At 38.2% G+C, this 15,617-nt stretch overlaps 1 protein-coding gene across 5 annotated transcripts in view; it reads right to left on the reverse strand.

The window, feature by feature from the left end:
* LARGE1 (LARGE xylosyl- and glucuronyltransferase 1) overlaps positions 1 to 15,617 on the reverse strand; it is a 290,753-nt gene that overhangs the window by 228,110 nt on the left and 47,026 nt on the right. For 2 of the 5 annotated variants that reach the window (XM_054192848.1, XM_054192856.1), the window contains exon 1: positions 6,066 to 6,204. The exons of 2 other annotated variants lie outside the window; for them this stretch is intronic. In XM_054192848.1, the coding sequence (XP_054048823.1) occupies positions 6,066 to 6,188 (123 nt within the window). In that variant the 5' untranslated portion in view covers positions 6,189 to 6,204. Of the gene's footprint in view, positions 1 to 6,065; positions 6,205 to 11,918; positions 12,868 to 15,617 lie in introns of those variants that run through there. One more of the 5 variants, XM_054192866.1, reaches the window with a different exon arrangement.

Genomic DNA, 15,617 nt, shown 5'->3' on the forward strand with positions numbered 1-15,617 from the left:
CTTTTTTAAGTGGTGGGAAGAGAAATGGGTAATACAGGCAAGTTGTTTCAACTTGCAGTACCATGTCTCCTATTGCGCCAACTGCAGTAGGATCAGCAGGCAGCTTTCTGCACTAAGCAGAAGACACCTGCCATCCCTCTTCTCCTTCTCTGCACAAGCTCTCTGTGCTGAGAAGAAGATAGTGCATTCTGCTGCTGGCAGCTTCTGGGAGAAATTGTCTCCTGGCTTTGTGTGGGATAGCAGACAGTACAACCATTGTGGAGATCCCAAAACATATATACCACTTCTGTGGTTACTGAAGTTAGATCACTGTGATAAAAAAAAAAAGGCTGGTAACTGCATACAAATCTTTTTAGCTCAAATTTTTGGCTCACTTCTAGTTCAGTTCATAACTGCTATGAAGGAAGTTCATACCTCCAAGAGCTGTTAAGATGATTTTTTTTTTCCTTTTCTTTTCAACAAACCTTTCAAATAGTGGCACTACCTCACATGAGCATTTTGACTATGCCTATACATTCTGGGCTGCATCTTCCACGAGCAAAAATCAGTGACTGCAACTACACTAGTGTATGGCCAAAGAACTTCTTGTCCATCTTTACTGCATGTTTCATGTGCTTTATTGTGCTTTATCCCTTCCCTCTTCCAAGTAGCGGTAATAAATGTTGTAGCCATAACTCTCCTTGACAGCACCGTATTTAAGGTTGTGCCCTTTCAAAATGTGTCTTGGAGAGATGATATATTAAACAAAGTACTTCTGGCATGGATGGAGCTGTCTGTCCTTCTTAGTCAAGGGAACAGAGCAGCATCTGAAATATAAACTGCTTTGAGCACAGGAAAACCCTGTTTCTGTATTCCATGATGAGACAGGGAGCATGAACCATAAAGTACAAACTATAGGGCATGTTGTTGCATCATGGATGTGCACTGCACACAGATGGTACCACAACATGCAAGAACACAGGCAGTATAACAGTGCATATGTATGTTTATAGAGAGAGTCTTTGCCCTGAAGAAATACCGCACCATTTTAACAAATGATGTATCTTCTGTATGATGTCCATAATCTTGCATTTTCAAATTGATCCAATCTGTCTCCTACAGCAATTTCTACCAACTACTGTTCAAACTTTCAGTGGAAAAAGCGACTACATCAAAAACGTTATGAACACAGTGTTGGCCTTGAACCTGCAAATAAAACTGCACATGTGTTTTCCCCATCTTCTATGTAAAATAAAAGGTTCAGTATTATCTATTGCCAATGCAGCCCTTTCCATCAGCTCTGAAAGAAGAGGAGAGCAGAACTCCCCATGGATCATCAATACACACTTGCAAATATACCAGATCTGACTCTCCACAGCTGTACTTTCCAACAATGCAACTACAGCTTGAGACCAGTCCTTGACAAAATGCTTTCTTACCACTGCTGTAGTAAAGCCAAGTTTAAGAGCAAAAAGAGAAGGAGGGGGGTGCGTAGGTGTGGGTGTGCAGAGAACAGCTGGGAGGAGAAGACATCACTAAATTCAAATCATGTTGTGGTTTACGCTAAAACTACATTTGATGTTTTAAATGGTTTTTACAACAATGTTGTAATAGAGTTTGACATTTGCAATTTTTTTCATATGGATTGCAAACCTCAATAAAAAAAAAACTAGTCTACTTTTTCCTCCACTGTTAACAAGGTTGTCGATTCTAGAACGGGAGTTAGAAGCAGGTATACCCACCCCAATATCTCTAGTGTTAGGTAGAAGGATAACGAGCTGGCTCCTTCCTTCAGAATCTTGGAATTGCAGCAGGTACCAGAATTTTATTTTCTTCAGTTTCTACAAAGTCTTATCAGTTACGATACTAAGAAGCAACTTCTTTTAGAATAAAATTACAATGAAGCAGGTCCAAATCCCAGGATGGGACCACAGTTTCGATCACATTAAACTAAAAAAGACAAACTGATGCCTTGACGTGATGATTATGAGCATACATATAATCCACATATAGTTCACGTGATGTGTTTGTTTCAGTCTTCAAGAAAGTAGAAAGAAGTACCATGCACTCTCCAAGATCAAATTGATTTAGTGAATAGGAATTATTGCTATTTGGCCACAAGAATGGACAAGAGTCTGTCTCCATGAATTACTGCTGCAGTTGGCTCCCTGTCGAAAGAGCAGATCAAAGAGGGTACAAGTTATTGGCAATTACTTTATAAAAATCTTTACATGGGTATTCAGTCCGGAAAGATTGAAAAACAGTTTGCTTGGCACAGGTTTCAATAAGGTCCCAAAACTATGATGTTAGTAAGGCACAACTGCCAGAAGTGGGAAAATGGAAGCCCTCTCAGAGGAAAAGATAATTTTTCAGGTTTTCTTTTCGTGATTTTTTTTCCAGTCAGAAAACATGTATTCATATCAACAAAATCCTTTGTAAGACAGAAAATTCATTCATGACTGTGACTTACCTGGTTACAATTATTTCTACAAGACCTTCTAAAAATAAATATACATATGTATAATGTATACATGGAAATATATTAACCTTAATTTATTTTTAATACATGTATTTTTGTTGACAGTAAAACAGTTCCTTCTCACACCTCAATGCCAGGACACTCGTAGGCCTTATATTTAAGGAGGTTGGGGTGGGGGGTGGAAGTGTCTTCCTTCAAAAGGATAACATCTAGAACAGGGGAAATAAAAAGAGACTTCTTTCCTGACTCAAATGATATCATTCCACTGCTTACAAATGGAAGAGAGGTGTAAAACAGACATCTTCACAGCTCACTCCTGTGCTTGTCCCTTTGTTGTAGTTTAACCACAGCCAGCAACTAGGACCACACAGCTGCTTGCTCACTTCTCCCCCTCCCCAGTGGGATAGGGAGGATAATCAGGAAAATAAGGAAAACTCATGGGTTGAGATGAAGACAGTTTAATAGGTAAAGCAAAAGCCGCACACACAAGCAAAGCAAAACAAGGAATTCATTCACTGCTTCCCATCAGCAGGCAGGTGTTCAGCCATCTCCAGGAAAGCAGGGCTTCACCACGCATAACATTTACTTGGGAAGACAAATGCCGTAACTCCAAACATCCCCCTCTTTCTTTTTCTTCCCCCAGCTTTGTATTACTGACCATGACATTGTATGGCATGGAATATTCCTTGGTCGGTTTGGGTCAGCTGTCCCAGCTGTGTCTCCTCCCAACTTTTTATAACCCCCAGCCCTCACTGGTGAGGCGGTGCAAGGAGCAGAAAAGGCCTTGACTGCTTAGCAACAACTGAAAACACCAGTGCACTATGAACAACATTCTCAACCCAAATCCAAAACACGGCACTGTACCAGCTGCCAGCAAAAAAGGCAACTCCATCCTAGCCGAAACCATGACAACCTTTCCCACCTTGTCCTAATTAAAGATAGCTTTAATTTAAACCTGTTCTATACCACAGTCAGACTTGGGGCATGCAAATACAAAGGCAGAATTGACATACAGTGGCTTTAGCTTATGCAGGAGATACCTAGTGCTGCAGGTTAGAACAGCATTCCCTGAAAATATCAGAGCTTCTGCTGGAGCAGCTAGAGGAACAGCTGAAAGAGCAGCAGCTGCTCAAGAGTTATTTTGGGGGTTAACAGAGATTCTTTACCATATGTGGAGACCAGATAAATGACCATCCAACCCCCCATTCAGTCACCTGATTGTCAGTATTACTATGCTTCCTACAAATAGCTCATTACAGCAATTATCAGTTGCCACCACAGTAGCTTGAATATTGGTAAGACAAAAAGCCCTAATAAATTAAGGTTCAGCAAAGCTAACACATGCATAAAAAGCATCTGGATTCCTTTGAGATGCTGCTGTACTTGAAAGATGCTATATTAAAAGGCTTAGAAGAATATCTGTGTAGTTACTCTCTTCCCTCCGAATGTATGTCCAGTCATCTGCACTTGTGACACAAATATTAAGGCTAAAGTGGAGAATGAGAGGCCACATACTTAGCTCCCAATCCTTTTTTCCATGTATTTTAAACAATGGAGTTACATATAAAAGGGGTAAAATCATCTAAAGTCAATAGTATAATTCCCAGTATAGGAGCTGGAAGGATGCAATCCATATTCTTACTACCTTTTTTTTAAAGAAAGGAAAAAAAAGAAAATAGCCTACTCGATTACCTTTTTTTAAAAAAAACAAAAAAGGTAATCAAGTAGGCCATCTGCATTTATCTGATCATTACTGAATTATGTTAACGTGCCCACAAAGTCTTAAGTTGCTGGGAAATCCAATAGTAGTATTTACATCTATTCAAAGTGGAACGATCAATGCTTACTTAAAATCTCATATTTCACAGCAAAAGTACTCAACATTTTGAAAAACAACCAAAAAACTAAAAGATCATACTGTTTTGCAAGAAAATTTATATACATGATCTAGCGAGACAATAGGTCTTTGTTGACAATTTCTGAGTCAAAGTATTTCATATCCACTGGATTTCCTCATTATGCTTCTAGTCTATCAGTAGATAAGAATTTTAACCAGTTTAAGAGCACAAAAGAATAAGCATCAATATTAACAAGGAGAAAAATTCTTTGTATATACAATTACACATATGTAATTTTTGTATTAATCATGCCTCACATTACAATGTGAGCACAAGCTTCCCTCTGGCATCAGACTATATATGGTGTGTATTTTTAAATATTCATTCCAAATGAGTGTCATAATTAAAAAGTCTGGTTGCATAAACAATTAGGTCTCTGTAATCCGAAGGGTTTACAAGCTCAACACACATTCCAGTCCACAAAGACAATAAAAGATGAACTAACACAAATGAAGCCAAATTTTAGCTATTTATAAAAACAGTAAAGAATTTAAAGGAATTCTCAGGAAGACAAAAAAAAGAAAAGAATAGCGGTGGAGTAAGGTTCCACAAACAAATAGTTAAAAAAATACTTCCAGAACACAAAACAGAAAACAGAATTAGAATAACACTCTTAGGAATGTATTACAATGTTCTCATCCCTCTTAGAAAAAAACATGCCAGGAGCAAAATATACACTGCTACCTTGTTAAAACTGAACTTCACCTGTGTTTTTAATTAGTTTTCCTAAAGAAACAAAGCTTGTGCAATTACTCTCTGTTGTCTCTAATAACTTCTGCATCTGTTGGGCAACTTGTACCAAATTTGAAAGAACACACCTTTCATTCATTCTTGTATCATTCAAAATCACAAGCTACGCAAATAGAGAAACATCTTATGCATGTCCCTACAGGGGTCTTGCCTGCTTCTGAAACTGTCCATTGAAAGGGTTTAATCAGCCATTTATTTCTTAATTTTTGGACCATCTGCCCTATGATTTTACCAAGATCATACCAGGAAAGGTTTTGCACTGTACCCCTGTATTCTCAGGGTACACATTAAATAGCACTGTGAAGAGGGTAGTGAAGAACATTGAAAACAAAATGTGCATATCACTAATACACATTTTGCACAAATTCTTGCATACAGTGCACAAAAACTACAACAACTTTTCCAATTTTAGACATCTGCAATCTTGCAAAAATCGGAGGCTTTGTAAAGCCATTCATTGGAGAATTGCTATCCTAAACAAGGTCCAAAGGATCAGCTAAGTGGGATGTGAGAAGCTGGCAGCACTGCACTGACAGAGTAAAGGTTATCCAAGTAACCTTCGTTGTATTTGGCCAGTTTCCCAAAGCATATGAAAAGGGCTTGTTTGTTTTGTCCTGATGTGAAAATCTTCCATTTCCACCCTAATATTTCATAAGACAACATATAAAACTAAGACCTCCAGAAATGCCCAGTACCAGCCTGGCTTTCCTCTCCCTGGAGGTATTTGAAAGACAGGTAGACACAGTTCTTAGAGATATAGTTTAAATTAGTGATGGTTTTTGTCAGAGTCAGGTTGATGGTTGGACTAGATGATCTGAAACTTAGGCAATTCTATCATGACAGTTTTACTATTGACTTAGAGGAAAACAGAACAATAATGAGTGCTTTTAAAAATTATTGTTTTGGAAACAGTATTTTGCTCGTCGATTTTATTCCAAAAGCAGTATTTGATTTCCTACCTTAATTTTCAAGTTGAAGTATTCCATTAGAAACATGAAGTAAATACATAGTTCATTGACTCTTTTAAGCATTCCTATGGAGAAAAACACCTTTACCATTTCATTGTCCTTCTTCCTCATCATATAGATCAATCGTATAGAGCTGTCCATTGAATCAAAGAAAAGGAAAAATATAAAAAAGCACCTAAGAGCCGTAACACAATGCATGTACATACATTCTTTATATTTATACTTACATATGGTTTAATTTAACCCTTTCATAAAAAAATGAAGCCTTCCAAAGAAAAAGTGGCCTGAGTCAAAGGCTATCTCTTTTCTCCATGTATCAGCAAAGTCAACGTGAGAAAAATCCTAAGTCTAGATTTTCACCAATGTTTCTGTTTTAGAGCTATCCACATTCAAGACTGTCTTGCCTGCTTCTTAAGAGCAAGTGAATTTTTGAAGATTGATTTTCTGCAACAGCTGATCTATAGTTACCTAATACTACAGAACACGGTTTCCTTCCTCTTGCAACACACATGTTGCCTCAAAAATGAAGCTTTAATTCCTCTGCTTACCCCCAAGCCCATCTCATTTACCCTCCCCTGACTGCTGCTCATTACATTTTCAAAGCATCCTCCATACAAGAGGGAAACCTGAGGCCGAGATCATGTAAGATCATCAGTGAATCTCTAGCAGAGGTGGGATGAGCATTTAGGAGTCCTACAAACAGTGTACTAAACCACACCTGTTTTCTTTACAACTAAAAAGACTGTCATTACCAGCAACATTAGTTACGTGAATTCTATAGGCAAGTATAGGAAGACTACCAGGAATTCTCCTGCTTATTCAACTGTTTCACATCCAGATCCTACCCAGTTCAAAAGGATGAGGCCTACAATTATTCACATTCTCTCTCTGCCCTTTCCTGTTTTCCTGATTCTGGCTGCAATCAGCATTTGAAAAAAAAAAAAAAATTACTCACACTGGCTAAATCAGTACTGAAATTACCAGGTGATTTTTAAGTTCAAAACATGCAAGAAAAGAAGGATTTAGTTGCTGTTATAGTTGGTTTCTACTAATATTTCTACTAATATTTCTGATCTGCATAACCTACAAAAATCAAGTAACCAAAATTTATCTTAAATCTTTTCATTTCCAAATAAAACAGAATTTCAAAAATAGAAACTTTTTAAATATCATCCCATTTTTTCGGGAACATAATGCAAGTTTTGTTTGTCTATTAGCACCTCCAACACCACCCATCCCACCTACTGAATCACAGAATTATGCACAGAGATGATACAGAAAAACACACATACTTCGTATTTTGTATATACACAGTTTGCATTCGTATTAAATACAAAATACACAATTTAAGTCTGCCCAGAGAAGTTGTGGAGTCTCCTTCTCTGGAGTTACTCAAAACCCGCCTGGACACGATCCCGTCCAACCTGCTCTAGGTAAACCTGCTTTGACAGGGGGGTTGGACTCAATGATCTCCGAAGGTCCCTTCCAACTTCTACCATTCTGTATTTACCCTTATGTCAATAAGTGGCTTGACATTTTAAAATATACACACTATACGTGGTGTATTTTTAGGAGCAGGAAACATAATTCCAAAAGGCATTAGATATTCCATGTATCATAAGCACTTTTAAGAGAACATCAACATTTTGTCCACTTTGGGGGGGAAAAAAAGAGAAAGCAAGCCTCCTGAGCCCAATTACCTAAAAATTTGTCCTCTTTCATTCAATTTTATCATTCAGTTAGCTTAGAGAAAGACAGATCAGTCATTTGAGATTCTGTTGACCAGAATGCTAAAACAGTATCTGATTCTCATCTTCGTTTTCACCAAATGAAGATTAGATCCAGTGGAATAAGTGAATTCAGTGTTATACAGTAACAACGTAAGTAGGAAACAATTCAGATCCTGACTATCTAATTCAGACTGAGGAAAAAAGTAAATGCTTTGTAAGTCTCCAAAGTCTTTCTTATTTGTTTTTTTCAGTTGTCTAAGAATACTTACCAGTCTATCGGTCCTTTACTCCTATTGTCTGAAGTAAGATTCGAAGAAGCTGGATACTTGAATGTCTCCAAATAAATGCTTTTTGCCTGCAAATATCTATCACGGACAAAAGGACAGCTACACTTCTATGTGGACTGGGAAGGAGAGACATAATCAGAACTTGTCTCTCCTGGAACATACAGCTTTCTGCATCACCTTTTTTCCTCACAAGACCTTCCAGACCTGTATTTTTTAAATTATTTGTGATGGAAAAAACATAGAGGCTTTCACCTTTTCTATTACATACAATTGAGACCTGAAGTGACTGCAGATTTCTTTCTTCTGAAGGTCTTTAGCTTAATTTCTTGTGAAAAAGAATGTTTGTTTCTCTAGGTATTTCCAATTCATAACTTCTGGCTAATTTCGTCTCAATTTGACAGAACGTCAGCAGTTCCAATAGATTAAATTCTTGCTAGTTTTGTGGAAATCAGCAACTAAGGAAGCATAGGAAGAGGCACAAAGTGAGTGTTCTCAGTGAAGGAAGGTAATTACACCTCAATCTTTACCCAACACTTTAGCATGTGAATGGATTTACACTAACTACCCTGTCTGTTGTTAATTCTCCAGCCAAGTAAGTAGGTGATATGAGAGGGATCTGAGAATGTTTTCTGGAGAGGTAAATTAGGATAACAGGATACATTTCAATAGAAAATCAGTCCTCATTAGTTCAGCTGTTTATGAAACAACCTGTTTTACATTTAAATTCCATGCTCAGTGTGCTATTGAGCGCTGTGGTTAGCAGAACAAATAATGTTTTGACATTAAAAGAGATTGAAAACTGAACCATTGAAACAGAGGGAGAAATTTAGTCAGAATTATGATAACTCTTTACTGATATAAAGCACAGAAGATCTGTAAAGAGGTATCAGACAGCAGTCTGAAAAGCAACTAGTTGAGGGGCGTCATTATGAAAATGGAGATCTGAGCTTCCTCGCTGTCCTGAATGGAGGCCAAACCAGAACTTCAGGAAGAAGGGGTTCAAGAACTCTTTCAGTTCTGTTTGCAGTTCAGGGTTTAAAACAGATTTCCTCACACCTTCTCAGATGATGACATTTTCCTTACAAAAATGAGCTTAATCACATCAAATTAAATGACCCAACTATCCAGATAATGGCCTAAACATCTACTTTTTACATCTCTAGCCAAGTAACATTGTAACTTTGTAACTGTAATTTTTCCTGTTACCAGGTCAAATGGTAAAAAAAGATAGAAACCTCGTCCTCCAAGAACAGCAATCCTCATCCATTCTAGAAAACATGCAACCTTACTAGGGAGTTCCCTAAGGCAGCAGTCTTCGTGACAGACCTGAAAAATATGAACGTTTTGTTCATTTGATGATAAGGATCAAATATTTAAATGTCTCATAGTTCAAGAAAGTATTTTGGGGAACATGTTTTAGACCTCAAGGATGGCACTGTACTTCCTTTCAACGTACGTAGCTCTTCCCAGTGCTGTGCCTACTCTCTACGCAATTCATTCACAGAGGGCAGCGTACCACTCCTCTGCCTCTATTTCAACAACCAGACAAGCCAAAGCAGTACCTCCCCACCTCCCCTCGGCTTATTTTCCAAATTACATTCACCTTTTCTCAACAGGTTATTTAGAGTTCTGGATGTACAGCATTGCACTTCAGAAGTATAACAGTTCTGGTATTTCTCTGTTTTGCAAAAATACATTTCCTGATCTTTTTATGATCACATTTGCTCTCCTTTAGGATTACATCACAGTCACAGTTCATAATCATCTTGCAGTTGACAGTCATACCACATTGTTTCTGTTCCTCAGTCATTTTCAAACAAGAACATTTCCAACATATTAAAGAGTGTTAAAATTGCATATTATAGGCATGACCTTTCACTTCGTACTATGCACCTCATTTTTCTGTCCAGAGCTTCTGTCCACTATTCCACTGCTACACGTCATCTGCAACCTTCAGCTTACTTATTTTTCATGCCAACTTCCTTAACAGGAAAGCACTAAAATATTTTCAAATCTAATCTTCGAGGTATGCTAGCAGTATTCTCCCTCCCATCTAGCATTCTCTTCAGCTTTACTTATTGATTAATTGCAGCCCACCTTTCATTCCTTATTCTAAACTTCATTTTATCATCACTAGTATTTCCTCACGTAATAGTGCATTAAATGTTTTACTGAAATACAGATAAATAAGGGTTCCCACCCCTTTCTAAAAAATTAGTTGCAATGTTAGATAGCAGGTTAGTGTAGTACAATCTCTCTCTGGTAAATTCATTATGTATTTAATCTCATTTGCTGTTCACCTCCATGCCTACAAGTATCCCCTCCCTCAAAATATTTTCTGAAGTCATGCACTGAGATCGAACTAACAAGTTTGTAGTCAGACAGATGTGTCTGCCCCACTTTCAAAGAGAGACACCACAAGTACCCTTTTCCAGCCATACAAAACAACTTATTTGATAAATTCTAAAAAAAATCCTAACCAGTGGATTTACAATTTCATGTGCTGGTTACTTCAATATTCTGAGGTAGGAATTATCAGGTCTGTTCAGTTTCCGCACATTAAGTTCTTCACCGTTTGCTTCCACCTCAGAAATGGTAATTTCCATTTCTATATATACCCCTTCCCAAGAGCTATCCTGTCTTCTCTACACGCCCTACATTATCATCTTTACTGAAAACAACAGCAGAGCATTCATTTAGCTTTCGGGCCAGACGCAGATTACCTTTAATCACCACCCAATCATTTCCGTATGGTGTTTTCATTTTTCTTTTCTCATCCTCTCATTACATTTAGAATTACAGATCTGTTTACTATGTGTTTTGACTTTCTTTAAAAAGAGATCTACTCTTCTGCATTGGTGACAAACTTGAGCACTGAATGTGTGTTGAAGGATATTCTATAAATAGGAACAATCTCATTCACCAGTGGGAATCACTGAATTAATCCAAAAAAAAGAAGAAAGTTTAAGAACTTGTGAAACTGGCACACCCTTCAACCTGATAACTGGGCTATGGAGATCTAGCAAAAATATGTGTAAAGAAAGTAACAGAGGAGGTCCCTGCAGAAGCTATGGAGCTTTTAAATCCAATGTATATTTTCATACATAAAACTGTATCTTCACATCGCTGGCTTTTAACAGATTTTGTTCATTCTTTCGTGTCAGTAAATATATAAGGAAAACACTAACATGAACTTCACGATTCAGAAAGCAGTTGTGTTGCTGCAAGGTATACCTAAATAGGTTAATTCTCTACTGTGACGTATACACAGGCTACCGCAAAACAGGTAGTTAACTTGTACCAACTGCTGACAAACATCCAGTACACGTATTTGTATCATATGCTAATCATATGAGGTTTTTCACCCCTCCCCTAAAAAAGAAATAAGCTACCACGCAGATACTGTTATGGAGTCAGGGTAAGTTTGTGGACAACCAACACAGGCAGCTGGCATATGGTATCTTGTTATCCACATTAACCTGCTTAAGTATCAGAATCCTCTAAAACTACAAGGTTATTTCCCCACCCCACTCCCCCCAACCATTTTGGTAGCCCTCCACTGGACACATGCAAGTATGGCTGCCTTGTGCTGGGGAACACAAAACCGGGCACAGTACTATACATGCGGTCTCACAAACACTGAACAGAAGGGAATAATCATCTACCTCACCCTGCTGGCTGCTTGCTAATACCGCCCAGTATCTAATTGGCCTTCTTTGCTTCACAGGCAAACTGTTAATTGGTGTTCAGTTTGTCATCAACCAGGGTCCCCGGGTCTTTTTCTGCAAAGCTACTTTTTACCCATTCTGCCCACAGCCTATACTTACTGCATGGGTGGATTCCATCCCAGGTGCAGGACTTTGTATTTGCCTTTCATTCTTCCCTTCTTGATTTCTTTCTTGCTTTGGGTTCTTTCTTATTTCCCACTCCGCATACAGATTGTGAGCCACAGGTAAATATGGTACAAATCCAGAATTTCCAAGACAGAGACTGAAGTGTGACCCTCTCTTCCTTTCTCAGCTTTGTAATCAAGTAATTCTTAGTCACAACATGACTGTTCTATACAAAGAAATGCCTACGGCATAACATTACATCTTGCAAACTCTTCAGCTATCAGCACACTGCCTTGTAGACTACTTTTAACAATCTTACTTTTCCTTTTCAGAAACCCTCAGGTTTTATTGCAAGACCTTGAAATGCTGCTCAGAGAGAAAGAAAATAGAAAACCCTCAGTCCACCTACTGTCAGACTTCTTAGCATTGTGTATTAGCCATCCTCATTTCTTTATTTTCCCTTTATCTCCTAGATGATGACTAGTAATTTAGCCTATTGTCAGAAAGTGGAAATAAACTTGGTCCCTTATCTCAGAATGCAATTCTAGATTGCTACTAGTGCTGAAACTTGCTCCTGCTTTTTGTTATAAAATCAAATAGCTACATTACCTTGATTTGATAGCTAATGGGGGTGGGAGGTGTCCTATTTCTGAACATGTGCTATTTACAGAACAGTCTCATGTCAGTGCAAAAACACAGAAGGAGTGAGTCATCTGTATCCCGTACATGAAAAACTAAAATGATTGCCTCAATACTTATAAACCCCTTGACCAGCTCTCCTATTCCAGCAACGCACCAAGAGCAGCACTGCTATGCAACACTTGGGTAAGGAGCAAACATGAATTTTCACCCTACCAGGCATGCCATATGTAGAGCATTAACTTAAACTGGGGCAAAGAAGATTTACATAATAGCTTTATACACTAATCGTATAGTCTTTGGACCTCTACAGTTGGCAAATAAAAAAAAAAAAAAAGGTGCCCTATTTATCAGGATAATTACTCAGGGGATCCCACAACACAAGAGAAAACCTACATAAAATCAGTATAACATAACTTTTTTCCACATTCCCAAAATATCTTTCACAGTCTAGAAAGTACCATTATGGAAAATTCTTATGCCTTTCACGCTATCATCCAAATACCCTGTAGCAGACACCCCAAGAATATGTGGACTAATTTGAAGCAGTTCAAAGAAGGTAACTGGAAAGAACGGATGTACTGTCTACAGGCTTAAGTTTGCTTATTTAAGATTACTTGTTTGGGGAGGAGAAGTACTGTCAGTGAGGAATACGGCAGTGCTAATATAACCCAAATTTAGTGAAAACAGGTTGAAAACAGTGCAAAATCCCCAGTAAATACTCATCAAACTCATTCTAAGAACAATGCTGTAATCACCAAGACTTAAAGATTTTATTTATTTATTTATCTTTAAATTGATTCGCGGGTTACGCAAAATGAGGAAACTGCAGCATTGGCTGAAGAAAAAAGCCTGCAGTATGCTAATCGCACCCAGCTTTGCCAAGCTACTTCTGTCCTGATCTGCAATAACTCTTCATTTCAATTACAGATCCCCCTTGAAAAGGGGTCCTCACTTATGCCAGACAGCATAGCAGATTAGGGTTGAGAAAAGAGGTCCAACAGTACAAGAACACCTACCTCTTTCACTTGGAACCTCTCTTGGAGTGGAATATTGCTGTACCAATCCCTTCCCAAAGACAGTTACAGCATTAAAGGCAAACCCTAAAATTTAACAGTGAATTAACTATTTACTAAGCACAATCAACTTACACGACACTTGGCAAACCACTAACCTCTGTCCAAGCAATCTTCAAATATCCAATAAAATGAGAGACTGTGAATTAGGTATCAGTACAGTACAGGCAGGGAAATTGATAAGATTTTAGTTTAATAAATGTAACATTATTCTTTTCTTTCAAGCACACAGTGACAGAGGGTTGCAGAGAATGTGTGTTTTAAGGAGGAATTCAGTCAAAAAAACCAGGTTACTGTTTGCAAATATGTACAAAGTAAGAACAGCTTTCTGATGCATTAGGAGAGAAATTCTAAGCATAAGGGTCAGCATGAAAAAAAGAGGATAATATGCAAGAAGAACCTGTAATAAGGCTGCAATGCAGGGAGGGAGAGAAGAAGGGAGACTAAATGCAAAGACTATTGCCAGCACCCTGGAAGGCAGCTGTCAAATGTCTTGATGACTGTTGAGTAGCTTTGCCCATGGAGGATAATTAGCTCAATAATCAAGGTACTTCAGCACACAAACAGTTGTTCTTTTTACCGCAGTGGGACTATTCATGGACTTAAGAGTTAAACATAAAGTAAATAATATATGAATGAGGTGGAACCAATCAGAAGACATCACAAGTGATTCTTCAATTGAGACAACACATTCCCCCACTGGTACCCATGCAAAGACAAACTAGGAGGCTGTTCAAAAGTCTTGCAGGAACTATCTCCAGAGTAAAGCCAGATGGTTATTCAGGTAAAGACCTTCCTTCCCTTATCTACACCACTGTTGCTTTCACATTTGATTAGTGCAAGTCACACTTTACAGAATCATAACTTAAATCAGCATGATCGAATTTCTGTAGCTATACATCCAGATCACAGCTGTGAGATTCCTATGTCCCAGTTGTGAGCTGTGTCATTGGGAAAGCTGCGACTTCAACACCCAAGATGTGGACTTTAAGAGACATGCCACTGTTTGATTTCCATCACTTCTTATACAGTGCTGCTGCGGTGGCAGGTCTTGCTCCAAGTAGGTGTTCACATACAAGGAGAGTCATTTGGCTTTCAAGCCCCAAGAGTCATTGTCCATCTTTGAGGAAAAGGTAGGAGGATGAATGGAGGAACGATAAAGGCCAAGTCTGGCCCACGAGCTGCCATATTGATCAAGCTGCTATAAATCACTTAAAACAGACTCACATATGAGATGGAAATTTTACCACTGATCATATTTAGCATGTTTCTCCTGCCTGCACACTGATATTGGAAAACAAAGTTCTAGACAACCAAACCTCTGCTTATTCTAAAGAGCACTTAACCACACAAGAGAGGTTGCTTACGCAGGATGTTCACCCTAAGGGGATTTTCTTTCTCACCCTTTGGGATTTTCTTTCCTGTTTTCCCAGATCTAACTGTCCTAGAGGTATGCTGGAAAGCCGACTTTTGTTCAAAAGTTCTTGGTGTACAACTCACAGAGCAGACACTTTTTGAGCCAGAGTTTGTGCAACAATCATGCTCTTAAAGAAGGTTAAATTGGGCTCCTAAATCCAATTCCTTGACAAACTTGAGTTGGAGGAGGCTACTGACTGGATTTGGGTGGCCTGTACTCATGCTTCATGGAATAAAAGAAAAAAAAAAAAAAAAAGTTGTTTAATCCCAAGTGGATAATTTTAAAATATTCTGTATTTATTTTTTATTTAGAAATTAATGACATTTCTCATACAAACTATCCAAGTGAAAAAGTGCTACTTACTAGTAGGCACAGACTCAAAGTCCTTCGAAGTACAGAAAGAGCAATTAAGGCTTAGTGGAAGCCTACAGAACATGTGAAAACTTATTTTCCCTTTTTCATTATTTTATTATAGCCCTTCTTTCCAAATTTGGTTATATACACAGACCTCAAAAAGCACTAACTTCATGCCAATGTCTGCCATCTCTTTGTTACCCACAC

Source organism: Rissa tridactyla, chromosome 1, assembly GCF_028500815.1.
Source record: "Rissa tridactyla isolate bRisTri1 chromosome 1, bRisTri1.patW.cur.20221130, whole genome shotgun sequence".
Classification (NCBI taxonomy): Eukaryota; Metazoa; Chordata; class Aves; order Charadriiformes; family Laridae; genus Rissa; species Rissa tridactyla.